At 36.8% G+C, this 18544-nt stretch overlaps 1 protein-coding gene and 1 long non-coding RNA gene across 2 annotated transcripts; both read left to right on the top strand.

The window, feature by feature from the left end:
• The first annotated feature begins 2995 nt into the window (after nt 1-2995).
• On the top strand, nt 2996-8042 carry LOC149155230 (G2/mitotic-specific cyclin S13-6-like). The gene is made up of 13 exons (XM_089444364.1): nt 2996-3850; nt 3989-4046; nt 4333-4587; nt 4790-4894; nt 4989-5078; nt 5186-5347; nt 5475-5534; nt 5630-5728; nt 5914-6092; nt 6386-6671; nt 7000-7116; nt 7492-7575; nt 7929-8042. Exons 1-13 carry the CDS (start codon nt 3693-3695, stop codon nt 8040-8042), a joined length of 1767 nt encoding a protein of 588 aa, XP_089300490.1. The 5' UTR covers nt 2996-3692.
• A 1290-nt stretch (nt 8043-9332) lies between these two features.
• LOC149155231 (uncharacterized) lies at nt 9333-9679 on the top strand. The gene is made up of 2 exons (XR_016263788.1): nt 9333-9420; nt 9585-9679. It is a non-coding gene; the product is annotated as an uncharacterized LOC149155231 (long non-coding RNA).
• The last annotated feature ends 8865 nt before the right edge of the window (nt 9680-18544 follow it).

An 18544-nucleotide genomic window follows, 5' to 3' on the forward strand; every position in this document is an offset into this window, starting at 1 on the left:
CTTCAGAGAGCCATTTGAATCTTCCAAAACATGACACTTGTTGAAAAGATGAAAGAGGTTTTTGTAAATCAGCATGTTCCCGAAAAATTCATGTTTTATTTTTTCAAAATTCATCACCACCTTCTCTTAAATTGCTCCCAAAGTTAGTCTTTTATGGAAAAAAGTATTAAAAATAGTTTTGTCAATTTGGGCAGATTTGCCTTAAACATTTTTCGTGAAGCTGGGTGAATTCCAAGGGTTCCAGAAGCATGTTGGGTCATCTAGGAACACAACCTAGGCTCCTAAGTTTCCATGTGAATGCCAAAAGTATCCAAACTAAAGGCACTACCAAATCAAAAGGCAACGCTCACTCTAGAAAAAGTATCAAATCAGTGAGGGCTCAAGAAAAAACTTGTATGTCCTAACAGATCCTTCAATATCTGGTGCTCACATATGAAGTATTGTTTATGCACAACAGTGGTGAATTAAATCTAGATGGCCAATTGGATAGCTAATATGAATTAAATCTAGATGGAATTCATGTTTGTGAGATAACTAATATGAAGATATTGTAATTCTCTATTCCGAATAAGGGAAGATTGCATATGCTATAGGTAGTATGACAACAGTTGCCACTTTGCCTCATTGGGTAACATTGGAAAGAAGAGGAAGTTTGGTGCAGTAGCCATAGTAGAGTAATGAATGACACTTTAAACAGTTGAAAAAAAATACTTGTGTGCCAGATGTTGATGAGTCAAGTAAAATTTTTATTTCTTGTCTAGTTAATCCAGTCTAGTTAATGCTTTTCAATGTTGCACCTTGCTTCTGACAGGTTGAATTAGAGGACCCAGTTGAAAATATTAGGGCCAAGTTGGTAAGATAGGTTGCAGCAAAGACAAATGATTTAGCAGGTGTTAGAACTACCACATCTATTGTACTTGCGCAAGGTTTAATAGCTTAAGGTGTAAAGGTAATTTATTTGTCCCTATTACTGGCTTAAGTATTTATTCATTTTTATTCTGTCTACAAGTTTGGTTCTTCTTGAATCCCCTTTACTAGGAAAAACAGAACTCTTTTTTCTTTGGGCCACCTGGATGAGCACAGATCCGAAAGTGGTGAAGCGGGTATTTAAGGGGGCAGGTTTCCAGGACAATAACAACTAAGAAAGCCAACTATTTGAAGCCCCTGTCACTCAAACCCATCATATCCTTCTGCTAAAACGGTCTCCAGAAGCATTCAGGCATAAAGTACACACCCAAATGATGACTTGCAGCATATCTATTTTCATTCTACTGACATGGCCTTTTTGGGATTTCAAAGTGTGTTAGTTGTGTCTTACTAGCCCTTTATTACTCTTTGCATAATCTTATTTATAGACATGGGATTTGGGCTTATTTGAATTCATGGGTGTGAGGTGATTGTTGATATATCTAAGGTTTGATTTGCAGGTTAACCAGGTGGGTTGAGGGATAAAAGGAGATGGCAATGAGACGGTGGGTACTGGGCATCTAAGCTGGGTTGGATTCTTGGTTTTTAGACAATCATGGGAGAATCAAGTGCAGCAACACCTACTATCACGCCCAAAATTGATATAGCCATTGGTACCAATGTGTGGGTGAGAAGGAGAAATGGGTCTTGGTGGCCTGGAAGGATTCTGGGTGTAGAGGAGCTATTTACAACTCACTTGATGTCTCCTAGATTAGGAACCCCTGTTAAACTTCTTGGTAGGGATGATGCCAGCGTGTGAGTATCCTCTTCTTCACCCTAATCATCTTGCATTTTTCTTACCTTACAAAGAAGCTATCATTGCCGCATATCCATCTGTAATTCCAATTTTCAGATGTGGAACTTTAGTTAGATTACATATATTTGTCCAAAGGCGATGATTCTTACAAGGTTCTATCCTTGTTTTCAACAATTCATTATTTTTTCTTGGTAGACCTTAAAAAGATTTTGAATGGATCAATATTCATCATGTTGCGTAGTTGCATAATATGTTTCTGATTACTGTCATCATGTGACATGGGAAATAATGCACATAAACCAAAATAAACAAAGAAATAGTTACACCCTCATCTGGGATGTATGGCATTGATAAATAATTCTTTTCACAGTGTTGTGCTTCGTTTAATAAAACAACAGTACAAAATGGTACCTCATATTTTGGCAATATTTTTGTATGCAAATCTCACACTATGCTTCCTGCTGTACTCTTTATTTAAATAGTTTTCTGCAGCTCTCACCAACATGGGGAATGCAATTATTAAAGTAATTTTTGTTCAGTGGTGTATTTTTTTCTTGTTGGAAATAATGTAAGCCAGTTTCTTCCTTGTCTTTACATATTTGTCTGTTATTTTCCTTCACGACTAGCTCATGCCTAATTGATGATTTTTTGGAGTATCCCTCTTAGTTTGCTTGAAATTATTTTCTGGTTGTTCCTACACTAGATTCAAATATATCCACGAAGTGTCTAATAAGATCTACAATTGAAAATCAAGAAGCTGCTGGTCATTTTGGAAGATTGACATTCTCGTGTTGAAATTATATGGAAACTATAATGTGAAAGTACTTTGACTAGAACTTGGAATAGCATATTAGAAATGAAAAGTATACGAGAAGTTTCCTCTTCAGCCTAAGATGCTGACATATATTAATGAGAAAAATGTATGTTGGCATAAAGGAGTTTCTACATGAGCTCTTAATCCATATTCATTTCCTTTTTGATGAGGATGCAGAATTTGCTGGCAATCCCTAGCTTTGTACATGATAATAAGTTGATGATCACAAAGATCTTGGGATCATGAGTAGCTCATTCATAACTGATATAAACAGCTGAGAGTGCTCCGCTGAAAACAGTCGCAGCGATCAAGTCAATACACAGTAGAATATCCTACTATCACGTGAAGGAAAGAATCAGAAACAGAATAGATGCACATTTCACGAATCTTGCTTATAAGCATCTTCTAACAGGGTTTTACCAATTCCAAATTCTAGATGATTGCTATTGCAAGTTAACAACTTCTTTATCAGTTTGTCATGCTAAGATGTCTTTACATAAAGTAGCAATCCTATGGATCTGACTTTGGGTCAATCCTAGTGCAACTTTTCTTAGGATCCAGGTTTGTAACCATAGACAATGGTTCTATTTTACTGCAGATTTGATTACAATATTTTTTTTTTATAATAATGTATTAAAAGAAAAGAGGGAGTGCTGTGGCTATATTCGTACAACCCAATACAACATTTTTGTATGCCACTCTTCATCCTATCCTTGGGTTAGGGTTGGGATGATGGGTTGAACTAGCTTGCATTCTTGATTTCCTGTGCTTAATAGTGCACAGGCTTTTGAACTCCTTAACAAATTGCTTGAAAATTAAAATACTCTGGAAAAACATAGTACATACCTATGCATTTTCCTATGAACCCAAGGTGTTGCCATATTTTGCTAGTAGGGATTGATATCCCCTAGCTTTATTTTTGTCCGCTTCTTTTTCCCGCAGCACCTTCTCCAACTTTTGTCCTCTTGTAAGTGGTGGAGACTCAGAGAGTTGGATGGGTCTGCTTCTAATGTTTTTGGCTGTCAGTAATTGATATAGGAAATATCTGCCTGGCTAATCCAAGCCTAGATGCAGAGAATATGAAGGGTTGAAGCCCAAGTTTTGAAGACCCATAGAAAAACTGCATTTTAAGTTGATTTTTTAGTTTGCTTTTCCATGAAATCATGTGCGCGCAAAATGGCAGGCCTTGCAATGGTTGCACCCAATCAAAAAGCACAACAAGGAAACAATAATAGGAAGGCGTTAGGAGACATTGGCAATGTGGTGGGAGCTCGGAACCCCAAATGCAATATCAACAAAGATGTGGTGATGGAGTATGTTGTTTTATGTTATTTATTATCCTTCAGATGTATAAATTGAATAAATCTGCTGCTGGGTTTTTGTTTCTTTCTATTTGGTGGTCTCTGCTTCTAATGTCAAGTCCTACACTATTGGATTGACTACTGTCTCAGGAGGTCTAAAGTAAACTTGGTTGTCAATGCCAATAAGGGAGCCAATCCCAGCACTCAGGTAAGTTTAATCAGAGTCAATTAAGAAAGTTGAATTATTGTTTTTTTGTAAAGAACTGGGTCTATCGTTTATAAAGGACAATCTCCTGGGGAATTGAACTAGCAACCAGGCAAAACCTCTATGTTTAGCCACCTGCTTTTTCGATCTTCCTGTCTAGTATTCTGTTTTTCTGGGCATGTTTAATTTGTTGCTCTTTGTTTTCGTTTCACGGGACTCATTCTGTTCTCTATTTTCTATGAGCCCAAGCATGGAATCTCACTCTTTAATTTTCCCATTTTGATTCCAGCAATTCCAAGCAGATGATATTGTTGTTAAGGCAGGAGCCAAAGTAGAGGCAAAGGTAGTCCAGGGAAACAAACAGAGGTGGATTGTCAGAAGGAAGGCTGAGAATGACACTACTAGAAAGAAGGATAATGTTGTTTCTATCGGTGATAGCGTAGACTCAAGTGCACAAGATGGGGGATTAAAAACATCTAGCCAACTAAAAGCAATGAAACCCATTGCACAGTCAGAGACTGCGGTGCTAACAGCTCGAAGTGAGGTCTGTCTTATTGATTAAGTTTATTACTTTTCTGATACTTTTCTTGTTTTATGTACTAGCTCAAATCCAAATATATATCAGCCAAAGGTACCCACATCCATGCCCAATTACTAAGAGGTTTTATAGTTGTAAGATTGATTTATGTTTATCTATTATGTAGTTTGGATAAAAATGATTAATAATTTTGATGGATTTATTTCAGGACGCTCAAGAGGTTCTCCCTAGCGTTGATGATGGAGACCTCGGAAACCAATTGGCAGTTGCGGAATATGTTGGAGACATATACAAGTCCTATCAGAAGATTGAGGTATGTTTCTCTATCAATGATTGGAGATTTGTGTGAATGTGAAGGTAAATTTTTAATTTTCATTTAGTAATCATTGGCAGTCCCGTATGTCCAGAACATGAGCCGTGTACCTCTAGATTATATGAAAAGGCAGGATGAAATCAATGAGACAATGAGGGCAACCCTGATTGATTGGTTGATACAGGTACAAATTAGTTCCTATCCTAACTTCGTTTGTTGCCAATGTTGGATCTAGAAGAACTTTATGTGGGCAATTTCTTAGGCTTTACCTCAAAATATTAAATTTTGCAGGTGCATCAAAAATCTGAACTAATGCCAGAAACATTGTATCTCACTGTAAACATTATGGATAGATACCTTTCTATTTATATTGCTAGGAAGTGGGAATTACAATTAGTGGGTATCGCTGCGATGTTTATAGCTTGCAAATTTCAAGATACCTGCACTCCTCAGGTAGGATGACTTACTGACATCCATAAGCATGACTGTAAGGAAACCTTTTGCATATATCTAATTGATAGAATACCTGGTTGGCTGTTGAATATTGACATAAGAAGAATCAATTCATATTTGGTTACAGGTCAATGAATTGATCTGCATCTCAAGATACCAATACACATCCAAAATGATAGTAGCCATGGTAATTATCTCTAGCTGATATCTTTCTGTTTCATTTAATTACAATAGATTTTAAAGATTCAGTGTGAGTGATACATTGATAATGATACTTGGCAGGAGCATACAATATTAAATCGATTGGAATTCAATCTTACCGTTTCCATTCCATGTGTATTCCTTGTCAGCTTTCTCAAGGCAGCTGGTCCTGACAAAGTGGTAAAGTGATGAACTCCACTGTTTCTTTTGTATTGTCAAAAAAATCTTCTGATGTATTGATCAAATTGACTTTCAAAATGCTTTTGGAAAATTGAGATTTTGGTTTAAATGTCTTTTCTTCATTGTATTTCCTAATAGTCCTCTCCTTTACTATTAAAAATTAAATGTATTATCGCATGGTTCAGATAGAAAATCTAGCATTTTACTTGGTTGAGCTGTGTTTGCTTCATTACAAAATGATCAAATACAGTCCATCAATCCTTGCTGCTGCTGCTGCCTACACTGCTCAATGCACTTTGAAGAAGGATCCATGTTGGAGTAAAACACTTGCTCTTCACACAAGCTACTCAAAAGAAGATCTCAAGTAAGTCTTCTAGTTCTCAAGGCACCATTCTTTTAATGGGTTTAACCTCCCAAAGGATACTTACTACTAAATATCTTAGGAATTTCCATGAATTACGCAGTCTGTAGATTATATATCCAAAACCTAGTGGACCTCCTACAACACTAATTTACTGGCAACCTGTCTGAAATTGTATTTAATTCTACATATGGGAAAGATTGACAAATGTGCACATCAAACTATTTTGGGTGTGTGCACATTTAGTTAACCCTGTACGTTGTTAAGGAATATAACATTTGATTTACTTGTTCCAGGGAATGTGCAAACTTCATGGTTGACTTCCACTTAAGTGTAGGAAGAAATGAGCTGAGATATGTTCATGAGAAGTATTCAGATCCATGTCATGGCTATGTTGCTCTTTTATGCCTTGCCAACTTACCCAATGATGACAGTTGCACCACCAGCAATGACGCTGTCATTTGTATTAGTGATAACATCGACTCAAGTGCACAAGAAGGGGGATTAGAAAGACCTAGCCAACTGAAAGCTAGGAAACACACTGCACCATCATTGACTGCAATGCTAACATCTCAAAGTGAGGTCTGTGTCACTCTCTTATACTTTTATTGTTCTTGTTCAACAATTATACACAAACCAAAGACTGCAATGTTAACATCTCAAAGTGAGGTCTGTGTCACTCTCCTATACTTTTCTTGTTCTTGTTCAACAAATATACACAAACCAAAGAGTATCCATGTCCACTCCAAATTACTAGCAAGTTTTATAACCTTAAGATAGCTTTGTCTTTAGTCATGTTGTAAGTTGGATGAAAATGATTAGTTATCTTGATAGCCTCAAGTTAGTGTTGTGTTTATTTATGATGTAAGTCAGCTGAAAATGACTAATAATCTTGATGAATGTATTTCAGGATGCATTCAGGGATTCCCATCAGGTGCTTCCTAGCATTGATGATGGAAACATTGAAAGCCAATTGGCAGTTTTTGAATACGTTGAAGATATATACAAATTCTACTGGACAATTGAGGTATGTTTCTCTGTCAATGGTTGCAGTTTCTTGTTAGGGTGAAGGTAAATTTTTATTTTCCTTAAGTAAAATTTGGCATTCATGTATGCCCAGGACGTGAGTTGGATACCTCCAGATTATATGAGAAACTAGGTTAAAATCAATGCAAAGATGAGGGCAGTCGTGATTGATTGGTTCATGGAGGTACAAATTTGTTCCTATGCTAGTTCCAACTTCCATTTGCTATCAAACTTAGATCTAAAAGAGATTTATATGGTCTATCTCTTAGGCCTGACATCAAAATCTTAAAATTTTCAAGTGCATCTGGAATTGGAATTAATGCCAGAGACATTGTATCTCACTGTGAACATCATTGACATATACCTTTCTATTCAGAGTATTGCAAGGAAGAATTTGCCATTACTTGCTATCGCTGCAATGTTTATAGCTAGAAAATATGAAGAAGTCTGTCCTCCACAGGTAGGATGACTTGCTGACATATTTAAGAAAGGATGTGTATATATCTAATTAAAATAACACTTTGTTGGTTGTATAAAAGTACATACACCAGCAATATCTACTCCTACAGAAGATTACGCTTTATGCTGGAATCAGCACAAAAATTATATTATAATAGATAACACAATATTGATAAGAGCTTCTTTATACTTGGCTATAGGTCAATGAATTCATCCGCATCTTCCCAAATGAATGCACGTCAGAATAGATAGTGGCCATGGTAATTAGCTCTAACTGATAATTCTTTGTCATTAATTGCAACATAGTCTCCAAACATTCAGATTGACTGATCAATTTATAATAACTCTTCGCAGGAGTCTACGATATTAAAGCAAGTGAACTTAAAGCTTACAGTTCGCACTCGGCCATATGTATTCCTCCTCAGGTTTCCAAAGGCAGCTGATTCCAACAAAGTGGTAAAGTTTTGAATGACACCACTTTCTATATTGTTGAAAGCAGCCTGTGTGGCATTGATCAAATCTACTTTCGAAAATGCCTCATAAAATCTAGCATTCATGTTTTAAATTACTTTTCTTTATTTTACTCCTAATAATACCCTACTGTACTGAAAAGTCGTACTATCTATTATTCAGATGGAAAATCTAGCATTCTTCTTGGTTGAGCTGTGTTTTCTTCAGTACATAATGAGCAAGTACAATCCATAAAATTTTATGTTAAGGGCTTTGAACACTTATCCGCTATGGAAGGCTTGTTTGTTGATGTGGTTTTTGAAATATTCAATGTATTTTTTAAGTTGTTTGTGCAAGCGTTTTCCATAACAGTAGTGAAGGATTATCTGGATCTCAAAATATTGTGCATAGGTGTGGTTTTCCCTCCTCTAGTTAGTTCATTCTTGTTTATTGTGTGTTTTTACAAACATTTTGCAGTATGGTCCACTTTTTATCGTTTTTGATAATATATCTCATGTATTTGATACTTGTAGACCTTTAATCCACAAACAAAAGCCCAAAAATCTCAGAAATAGACACCTATAAATATAAACTAGTCATCAAATTTCAAGGAATATTTTTTCATGGGGTTGAAATCCTATTAAAATTTGGAACAAAATGCATATTTTCATATTTATGAGATGTATACTTTGTTTACTGAACTAGATTTGTATGTGTTCATATTGAAATCTTGTTACTATGTTTTACATTGTGAGAAGCTTGATGGCTAAATGTTGTTTGCTTTATGATCCTTAGTTACCATTTGTGAAGTGTTTTAAGTAACTGGTTACGGCTTATCTTATGCTAGATCCTTTATCGAAGGTTCTTAATGTAGGTTCTGATTATAGCCGGTGTGATAATTTGCCAGGTACCAAAGGGACTGTCACATGCTTTGCATCATACTTGGTGTGCACCTCAATTTTCAATTCCATTATGGCATTAGCTGGGAATATCAATGTAAGACTTAAATTCTAAATACTGGACAACCAGACATTATGTTTATTTTATCAGCATTTTGTATCTTAAAATGTAGTTTCTCATCGTTGTTTTATATATCTTACGATATTAGTTTTCATTATTTTGTTTTATATATTGTAGTACTATGATGTTTGGAAGGAGTGCAATGGTGGTCTGTGCTATGATTTTTCAAATATGGAGAATTACTTAAACCAGGGTTCCGTTAGGGATGCCCTGGGGGTTGGCAGCCAAAAATTTGTCCCCTGTAGCCCCGTGGTTTATGAAGCTATGCTTACTAACTGGATGCGGAAGATGGAAGTTGGCATTCCAACACTCTTGGAGGATGGTGTTAAGTTGCTAGTTTATGCAGGAGAATATGATCTCATTTGCAATTGGTTAGGTAATGATATTGTATACATATAACATATTGTTTTTGTTTTGGACAATGACTTTATGATTTAGGTGTTAAGTCTGTTATTAACTTATTTGCAGTTGTATTTTTTAGGCTTGTCAGTCTAATCTTCAAAATTGAAAAGTTAATTGTTCAAATTATGTGTCTTTCAGGCAATTCAAGATGGGTGAATTCCATGGATTGGTCTGGAAGTGAGAATTTCAAGAAGGCACCTACAAAATCCTTCCTTGTAGACGATAAGGAAGCAGGTTTAATAACCAGTTATGGACCACTCAGTTTTCTCAAGGTAAAAGGAACTCAATGATCATCTTTGATTTCGTTGTACAAGTAGATAATTTCTTCCTTACGGAATCTGTTACAGGTGAGAACGATATGGGCCAGCAGACATTCAAAATGATTTTTTTTTTTTTTTTTAATAATTTTTTATATTGTCTCTAGAGAGACAATAGTTTGAATTATGGACATTTATTTTTTTTTAAATAATTTTTTATATTGTCTCTAGAGAGAAAATAGTTTGAATTATGGAATTGTCTCTAAAAAGACAAAAATGTAATTGTCTCTAAAGAGACACAAATGAAATTGTCTCTAGAAAGACAAATCAAATTGTCTTTATAGAGACAATAATAATATGTGTTCTATATTGTCTTTATAGAGACAAATTTTTGAGACATTATATTTTGAGACACCCGCTTAGAGACAATATTTAAGACAATATTTGAGTTTATTTTTGTCTTAAGTTAAGACAATTGACTCAAATATTGTCTTAAAACCCCCCTACATGTAGTAGTGTTTGAATGTGAAGGTTTTGCAGTAGGAAAACTACATAGGGAAGAATTTACTGTGCATGGAAATAGAAGAAAACATGAAATACTTGAACTAGTGCATACTAATGTATGTGATCTAATACAAACTAAGTCACTTGGTGGAGCATATTAATTTCTTATATTTATTGATGATAGCACTACATACACCTAGGTGTACTCTATAACAAACAAAAGTGATGTGTTTGAATACATTAAAGAATTCAAGAGTATGGTTTAAAATCAAATAGGAAAGAGCATTAAAATTCTTCGATCAAATAAAGGTGGTGAGTACACTTCAGGAGCTTTTTATCAAATATTGCAAACAAAATGGAATTATGCAAAAATTTATAGTACCACATATACCTCAGCAAAATTGCGTAGCCGAGAGAATGAATAGAACATTATTTGAATGCGCTCATAATATGTTGAAAAGTAAAGGACGTTCTAATAGTTTTTGGGTTGAAGCCATTAATACATTTGCGTATCTTAAAAAAAAGAAGCCCTACTAAGTATCTTGAACACAAAAAACGATTTGAAAATTTTTATGGTTTTAAACCTAAAGTTAGTCATTTAAGGATATTTGGATGCAAGACCTTTGCTCATATTCCTCAAGAGGATAGGAGAAAATTAGATGCTAAAGGCATAAAATGCATTTTTATTGGATATTGTACTAATAAAAAAGCATATAAAATGTATGATCCAAGTACTCACAAGGTATTTGCAAGTAGAGATGTTATGTTACATGAGTAGGCAGATAAACAAGTAAAATAAGATGAACATAATGTATGGAAACATCCTTATGACACCTTTAAGGAAGAAGAATAAGTTGTTGAATCAACTCAAGCTCAAGAAAGAATGGACATTCCAGAAGACATATCAAGGAGTCAAAGTCCACAAACAAGTGATGAAGGCACTCCATGGAGAAGAAGAAGAAGAGAAGGTACTCCACAATGTAATGAACCTCTAAGAAGGTCAACACAATAGATTCAAAACCCTATGAGGTATAAATATTATGCTTTAATGTCTTAGGTAATGAATGTTTTTGAGACTTTAAATTATGAACAAGCTAAAAATCATAAAGAGTGGATGGAATCTATGAAAGAAGAATATGACTTTATAACGAAAAATGAAACTTTGGAATTAATATAACTACTTGAAAATAAAGTTCCTATAGGATCAAAATGGTTTTACAAGACAAACATTAATGCAGATGGTAGCATAGACAAGTATAAGGCAAGATTGGTTGCAAAAGGTTATTTAGAAAAAGAAGGGATAGATTATGAGAATACCTCTACTTCGGTTGCAACAACGAATACAATCAGAATAATGATAGCATTGGCAACTAAATATGATTGGAAGCTACTTCAATTAGATGTGAAGTTAGCTTTTCTAAATGGTGACTTAAAAGAGGAGATTTATCTTGTTCAACTAGAATGATTTGTAAAGAAGTGACAAGAACATCTTGTTTGCAAGTTAAAAAGGCCTTACATGGACTAAAACAGGCACCCCGATCTTGGTATGAGAAAATTCATAAATTCTTCTTCACAGAAGGATTTAACAAAAGCAAAAATGATCCTAATTTGTATGTCAAGGTAGATAGAAATGGAGATATAATTTTGATATCTATATATGTTGATAATTTCATAATAATAGGGAGTGTTGATAAATTTATTAAAGATATAAAAAGGAAGTTATCACAAGAATTTGAGATGAAGCATCTTGATCAGATGCACTATTGTATAGGTCTTGAGGTATGGAGAGATGATGGAAGAACCCTAATCACACAAAGAAAATATAAAAATGAAGGACTAAAGAGATTCCATATGAATAGATGTAAAGCAGTGAGTACTCATTTGGAACAAAATATCAAATCGAGAAGTGACGATGGAACAAACGAAATAGAACATTGTATCGACAATTAGTGGGAAGTCTGAATTATCTCATTACCACTAGACTAGACATTTCTTATGCAGTAAGCATACTTAGTCAATTCATGGCTAAGCCTCATGAAAGCCATTGGATAGCTACAAAAATGGTCCTTCGATATTTAAAGGGGACTATTAATTTTGGTATCGAATATACTAATTCTTGTAATGTTGAATTGACAGGTCATTTTATTTTTGACTCGGCCGGAAATCCAAATGACAGGAATTCCACCACTAGATACGTCTTCAATATGGGATGAGGAGTTGTATCATGGAGTAGTAAGAAACAGGAAACAGTTTCCTTGTCATCAATTGAAGCAGAGTATAAAGCATTAAGTCGTGCCACCTGTGAAACTATATGGCTCAGAAGAATATTTGAAGATGTTGGTGAAGGTCAACAAGAACCTACAATGATCAGATGTGATAATCAAAGCACCATTAAATTGTAGAAAAATCTTGTATGTCATGCAAGGTCAAAGCATATAGACACACAATATCATTTTATAATAGAAAAGGTCCAATCATAAGAAATTACCGTAATATATTGTAATACAAATGAGAATGTAGCTGACATATTCACTAGGCCTCTTGCGAAGTCAAAATTTCAGTTTTTTAAAAGTAATGTATGTTTTGTAGAAGTAATTTATGTGTTGTAGAAAATCCAAATTATGTTGTAAGGCTAGCTGAGACTTAGACCATCTGGCATGTCAATTAACAATATGTTTGTGTCTTATGTATTGTTTTATAAGATATTCTGTGTGTTGGAATTGAGGGGGAGTGTTGGATAAAGAGTAATTCGAATGACCTAATTTCCTCATTAACTACGTTAGGTAGGGATTCCTCTAGATATTTCAGGAGATGATCTCGAGTCTTCTGGAGACTCCACGTAGCGTCCTGAAGAAACCACTGATAGCCAGAATCCAAAAGCTTCATCACTGTGTATAAAATCATACATTGGCAATGTGAAATCCAAGCTGTGGGTTTTGTGTTCAGTGTTCATGTTGTGTTCTCTCATAACAAAATCACCTCTTCAATATATCACATCATGATTCTTAAATATCATCATGGTGTTTGCAACCATTAGATTCACTACCCACTACCCTGCTTAGCACATACGTTCGCGCAATTACAATTTCTGGACTTCCCTTGGTGAGATGGGACGACTCTGATGGATAGAGGAGGAACATGTAATGATACTGGTACAACAGTTAAACATTTAGAGAACATTGGATACAACAGAACAATAGCATAGAGTAGAGTTGTAGTTCTTCAACTTGAATTGTATGAAAATTGAGAAATAAATAGATAAAATAACATATGGGATATCCTTTCAAAGAACTTGAATTGTATGAAAATTTAACAATAAATAGAAAAAAGAACATATGAGAGATCCTTTTAAAGGATCTTAAGAAACATAATAATAGTCAGACATAACTTTAAAGGACATTGAGAACACTACTAATAGTCACAATTTTAGTTCATACATACGTCACAAATGCTTCCCAAATTTAAACTTTACCTTGTTACACTAAAAAATGTCACCATGACCACTTACAGTTAGTATGGCTCAAATCAACAGTCATGCTACCCTCTTAGGCAAGTCTTATGCCTCTGTTATCCATCTCAAATCCATTAATGAGAGAAAGTCTTGTAAAAAAATATGTTTATCTCTGGGGTCGCAGGTTCTCTCTAGCCTCACCTGCGGGGACGTTGACCATGTTCACAAAAGGTGCGTCTGTGGACGCTCTGTATGTTAAGGGACAGGTGCGTCCTTCTGTAAAAGGCAAAATGCGCGAGTTTCATCTTAAAAAAGTTACTTGTGGTTACTTCTAGAACTTTCTAGAGGTCGGTTTGATGAATTGGATGCGCCTCCAGTTGGTTCATGTATCTCTATTAAGGGGGAACTTATCCCATCAATAAGGGAGCTATCCCACCCAAAGAGGGGGATTATCCCATTGATGGTGGACCTGAATAACCTCTTTACAGCACTATAAATAAAGACATTGAGCCAGAGGGAGGAGAGGTTGGAACTATACATTTTCTTTGGGTAAATGCTGCAGGAATTAGGACTCCCATTTAGAACCTTGTGAGGAGAGATTGTCTTTGCTTGATTCTACTTGGAAGTGGGTGAGCTTTGTCAAAGTAGAGGAAAACCCTTGATGGACCCTGGGAGGAACTTGCACAACACCAAGGCCAGGTTGTAAGAGTTTCTTTGTTTCGTTATTAATACAAACTGGTTTATTTTTCTCAATAGCTTGTGTTAATGAGTTATTTCATGTGCTCCTTGGTCTGCATGTTGAATATATGTTTTATTATATGAAATGCAAGTGCTTGGTAATTGTTTGATTGTTTGTGGTTGCAGGAATTGACTTGAAGGAGGAGCTCATCCGGATCGGCAAGGACGGACTACAACAACCGCGTTTTGGAATAAGGTAAGCCTAAACATTTGTAGTTTTCATGTTTTAAAAGGTATATTTAGAGAAAGATCACTCCATTTTGTCTTGTTTGTCGCTAGAGAATTTAGACTCCTAGGGAGGTCAGTTGTGTCCGCACAAACGACATTTTCCGCCACGAAAAATTGGCGACTCCACTGGGGAATCCATTAATGAGAGAGTCTTTTCCTTTGTGTGAACTTTGCTCTGTGAAAATTACTTTTATTTTCTGGTTTTTGACTGTGAGAATTAGTATTTGGGTGGCTTAGCTTTAGATTTAGTTAGATTTGGTTTTTCTCAACTTTTCCAGAAGGACGCACCCTCTGAGTACTGCACAGTGCGTCTTTGGACGCGCTGTTTCCGTTCGCACAGAGCGGGCCCGCACCTGTTGTAACGGGTTGCCTGCGTCTTCCTGTAAAATTTAGGAAAATTCCATTTTTTGCTTTAATTGCTTTTAGATTTTGATTTTTCTTAGTGTTTTCTACCCAGATCCTTTAGTACCCTGTCAAGAATTTTCACCTAGACTTGTTTTGTGAGCTTTGAGTGTTTTAGTGGATTTCAACGAAGTTTAGGCCTAGGGTTTGATTTTTCAATAGGTCCTGTAGTGACTTTGACGGTAGAAAGTTGTCCAGCCTTAGATCTCTCTGGTTAGTCAGCCTTCTTAGAAGTCGGGCCTGTCGTAAAGTCTCCTTGTGTGAGCAGCTTGCCATTTAAGTTGTTTTGGGTCAAATTTCGAATTACTTGTTTATAAAGTGTTGATTTCCATTTTACAAAAGAACAAAAAGATTAGAGTTTTGTTTTGACTAGTTTTTGGTTCTGCAATAAGCTAGTCCTTGATTTGATTGTGATCAAGTAAAACACCTTAGAATAATCATTGTTGGTTTTGACCTCGTTAAGATTGCTTAGAGTAAATTTACCTTTTAGTTTGCTTATGAGTGCATTTTCATAGATTTTAATAGTTGTTAAGATTGATTTTTGGTTATATTAGATTTATTTGCTTTATTAAAAGAAAAATACAAAAACATCTTCTTTAAAAAGTCTTGTTTCAAGTAGCTTTTTGTTTTTGAAAGAGAAAAAGAGTTTTTTCGTGCATGTAAAGAGCGGTCATGTTTTTTATGCTTGGAAAAGACAAACGAATTGTTTCTTTGATTGTCTTCAATTAAGAAGTTGCTTTTATAAAGATTGCATTCTCTCAACTTTTTAGTTAAGCAATTCATCGAAAAAGTAAAGTAGTGGGTAAATCATTCTAGGTGCATTTTGTAGTGGTTTCGAGTCGAGTCAACACACCACTGGTTTCACTTCCATCACCTTTTGACTTAAGAAACAACCTTAAAAGTAACGCTTAAATTAAAATCAATCTAGTAATTTTTATTTTTCTAGGCTCTGAAACACCAACATAGCTTAGGCTAGGGTCTTGGAGTAGGTGAGTACTTAACTCTCCAAGACTACAAAACCAAACAGATAGTTTATCTTGAGTAGATTAAATCCAATTGTTTCAGTTATACTCTGGGAAAGCTCCTCTTAAAGGAGAAGCACGAGCTCGTGTCCGAACCAGTGAGGGGATCATTCCTCCCTCGTTGGGAACGACGCCAGACAGTACGTATTCGATGTGGTTCACGCACCGGAGGTGGCCGCTACGTCCACGTAGAGCTGCACGGTACCCCGAGGGCGTCGAGGAGATTTGACCCCGTGACCTCTCAAACCGGAGAGTACTATCAGCGGGAACTCGACCATTTGAGCTAACCGTCGCTTCCAGACGGTACGTATTACAAACGGTAAACCTCGGATTAACCATTGTCGAGGAGCCAGGGGTCACTTATCGGTAAACCTTGGATTGTTGTCAAGGAGCCGGTAAGGGGATTGGAGCTTGTTACTCTGCCCTTGCGTGCTGTCGGAGTTTAGACTGTTCCCCCAGGTGTAATTGTTGTGATTGGTAACTTTAGTGACCATAATCTTTAGGGCTCTACCGAGGTGACGGTGGAGGGAAGGTCCCACTGTACCTGGCGCAGACGTCGGTTATACTCACTTGGATTTTCCGGGGGGTTCACTTCACTTCGAGACGGTTAAAGTGGAGGAACTTGTGCCGGTCTATTCATTAAGCAGGTTGCCGGGGTAACTGTTCCACCCGCCATTTCTGTACTGAATCCTGCGAGGTTGGATTTCATCACCAACTAGCGCTTTTGGTCCGGAAGACTACTGTTTGTGTGTGGTTTGACGCTCTAGATTATTTAGGCGTGTGCTTCAAATTTGTTTGCTTCTTTAGAAGACTTTAGGTGGTTTGATTTGAAATTTTTACTTTGTTTTCGTGTGTTGTAGTTAAAAATCTTTAATTGTGGCGGAATTACCGAGACAGTCCCGTAGACTTCGGGGCAAGTCTCCTGAGATTGTTACCGGAATAGATTTGTTAAGAAAACTCCGTAAATCGCGGGGTGAATCTCCTGAAGACATTCCGGGTCAGTACGAAGGGTTAAAGGTCCTTGTAACTCCTCCTAGTGACAGTAGAGTAGGTTCACCTGAAGAAGGAGAATCTTCCTTGGTAGTCCATCCAGATTACCAAAGTTTAGAAACAGGTTACAATCCCGAAACTGTTACAGTTTCCGAGCTTGCTGGTAGTTTTTCATCTGCCAGTGAAACAGGCGAAGAACCTGAAATTTCCGAACCTGTTACTCCAACTTCTAGTGTCCCTGATTCACCGAGAATAGAAAGAATTATCACCGAAAATCTACCTTCTGGTTTGATTGCTATAGAAGAACTTGCTCCAGAAGAAGATATAGGTGTCTCTCACCTTGAAGGTCAACTAACTATTGATCTAAGGGAGCGTGAATCCATCTTTTACAGTCCTCCTAGAAGTACTTCTTGGTACCTTGCGTTAACCAATTTTTTAGACAACTCAGTCGGTTTTTCCACACCTCGTACTCCTTTTCCACCCGGAGGTATTCATACTCCTGTAAATATGTCTGGTCAGTCGTCCGTGTTTACACAAAGTCCTGAATCTTTTTTACATGGCGGTCCTTCTGTCCCCACTGGGTATCAGTCACTTTCTGGTACCTTTGCGGGGGCATCTCCTCAACCCATTGATCATGGGTTATTTGCTGGAAACAGTGGTAATATACCATTGGGTGTAGGAGACATTTACATGATGTCAGGTTCAGTTCCCGTTTCCCAACCTCAAGGTGGCCAATTACCGCCTGGGGGGCAACCGCAGTTAACGCCTGGGGGGCAACCTCAAGGTACACAAATTGTGTCTGGGGGGCAACCTCAAAGTCAGTATGTACCTATGGTGCAATACTTACCTCAAGGTCAACCTCAGCCTCAATATGTACCCCAAGGTCAACCTCAGTATCAATATCAACCTCAAGGATGGCAACCTCAAGGATGGCAACCTCAAGGGTATCAACCCCAAAGTTATCAACCTCAAGGATACCAACCTCAAGGTCAAGGTCAACCCCAGTATCAGTATTTACCTCAAGGTTATCAACCTCAAGGTCAATACTCAAGTCAAGGTTATCAACCGCCTCAAGGTCAGTCATATGTTCCAAGTATGGGAACTGCACCTTACAATTATCAATCCTACCCTCAATCTGGTTATGGATCTCAGTACCCTCAACCTGTTACGGGTCAGTACCCTGGAATGTTAGTGTGGGATCCCTCACAGGGTCAACAGGTGTTGCAGCCAAGTGTACAGATGATTCCTCAAGCTGGACAACCCATAGTTTCTGGTCCAACCCAGCAACCGCAACCTGTCCAGCCCAATGTTCAAGCTTCTGTAGCTTCGGTAGTTACTCAGCCGGCAATTGCACCTAGTACTCCATCTCAAACGGCTGCTGCAACTACCGCTACATCTACCATACTTACTTCTGGAGTATCGACGGCTCCAGTTTCTACTGTCCCTGTTACCGCACCTCAGACATCTTTACCGTTGTCTGGATCTACGATTCAAACCACGGTCCAG

This window comes from Pinus tabuliformis, chromosome 9, assembly GCF_031772625.1.
Source record: "Pinus tabuliformis cultivar Carrire ecotype Pingquan chromosome 9, CPIR1, whole genome shotgun sequence".
NCBI lineage: Eukaryota > Viridiplantae > Streptophyta > Pinopsida > Pinales > Pinaceae > Pinus > Pinus tabuliformis.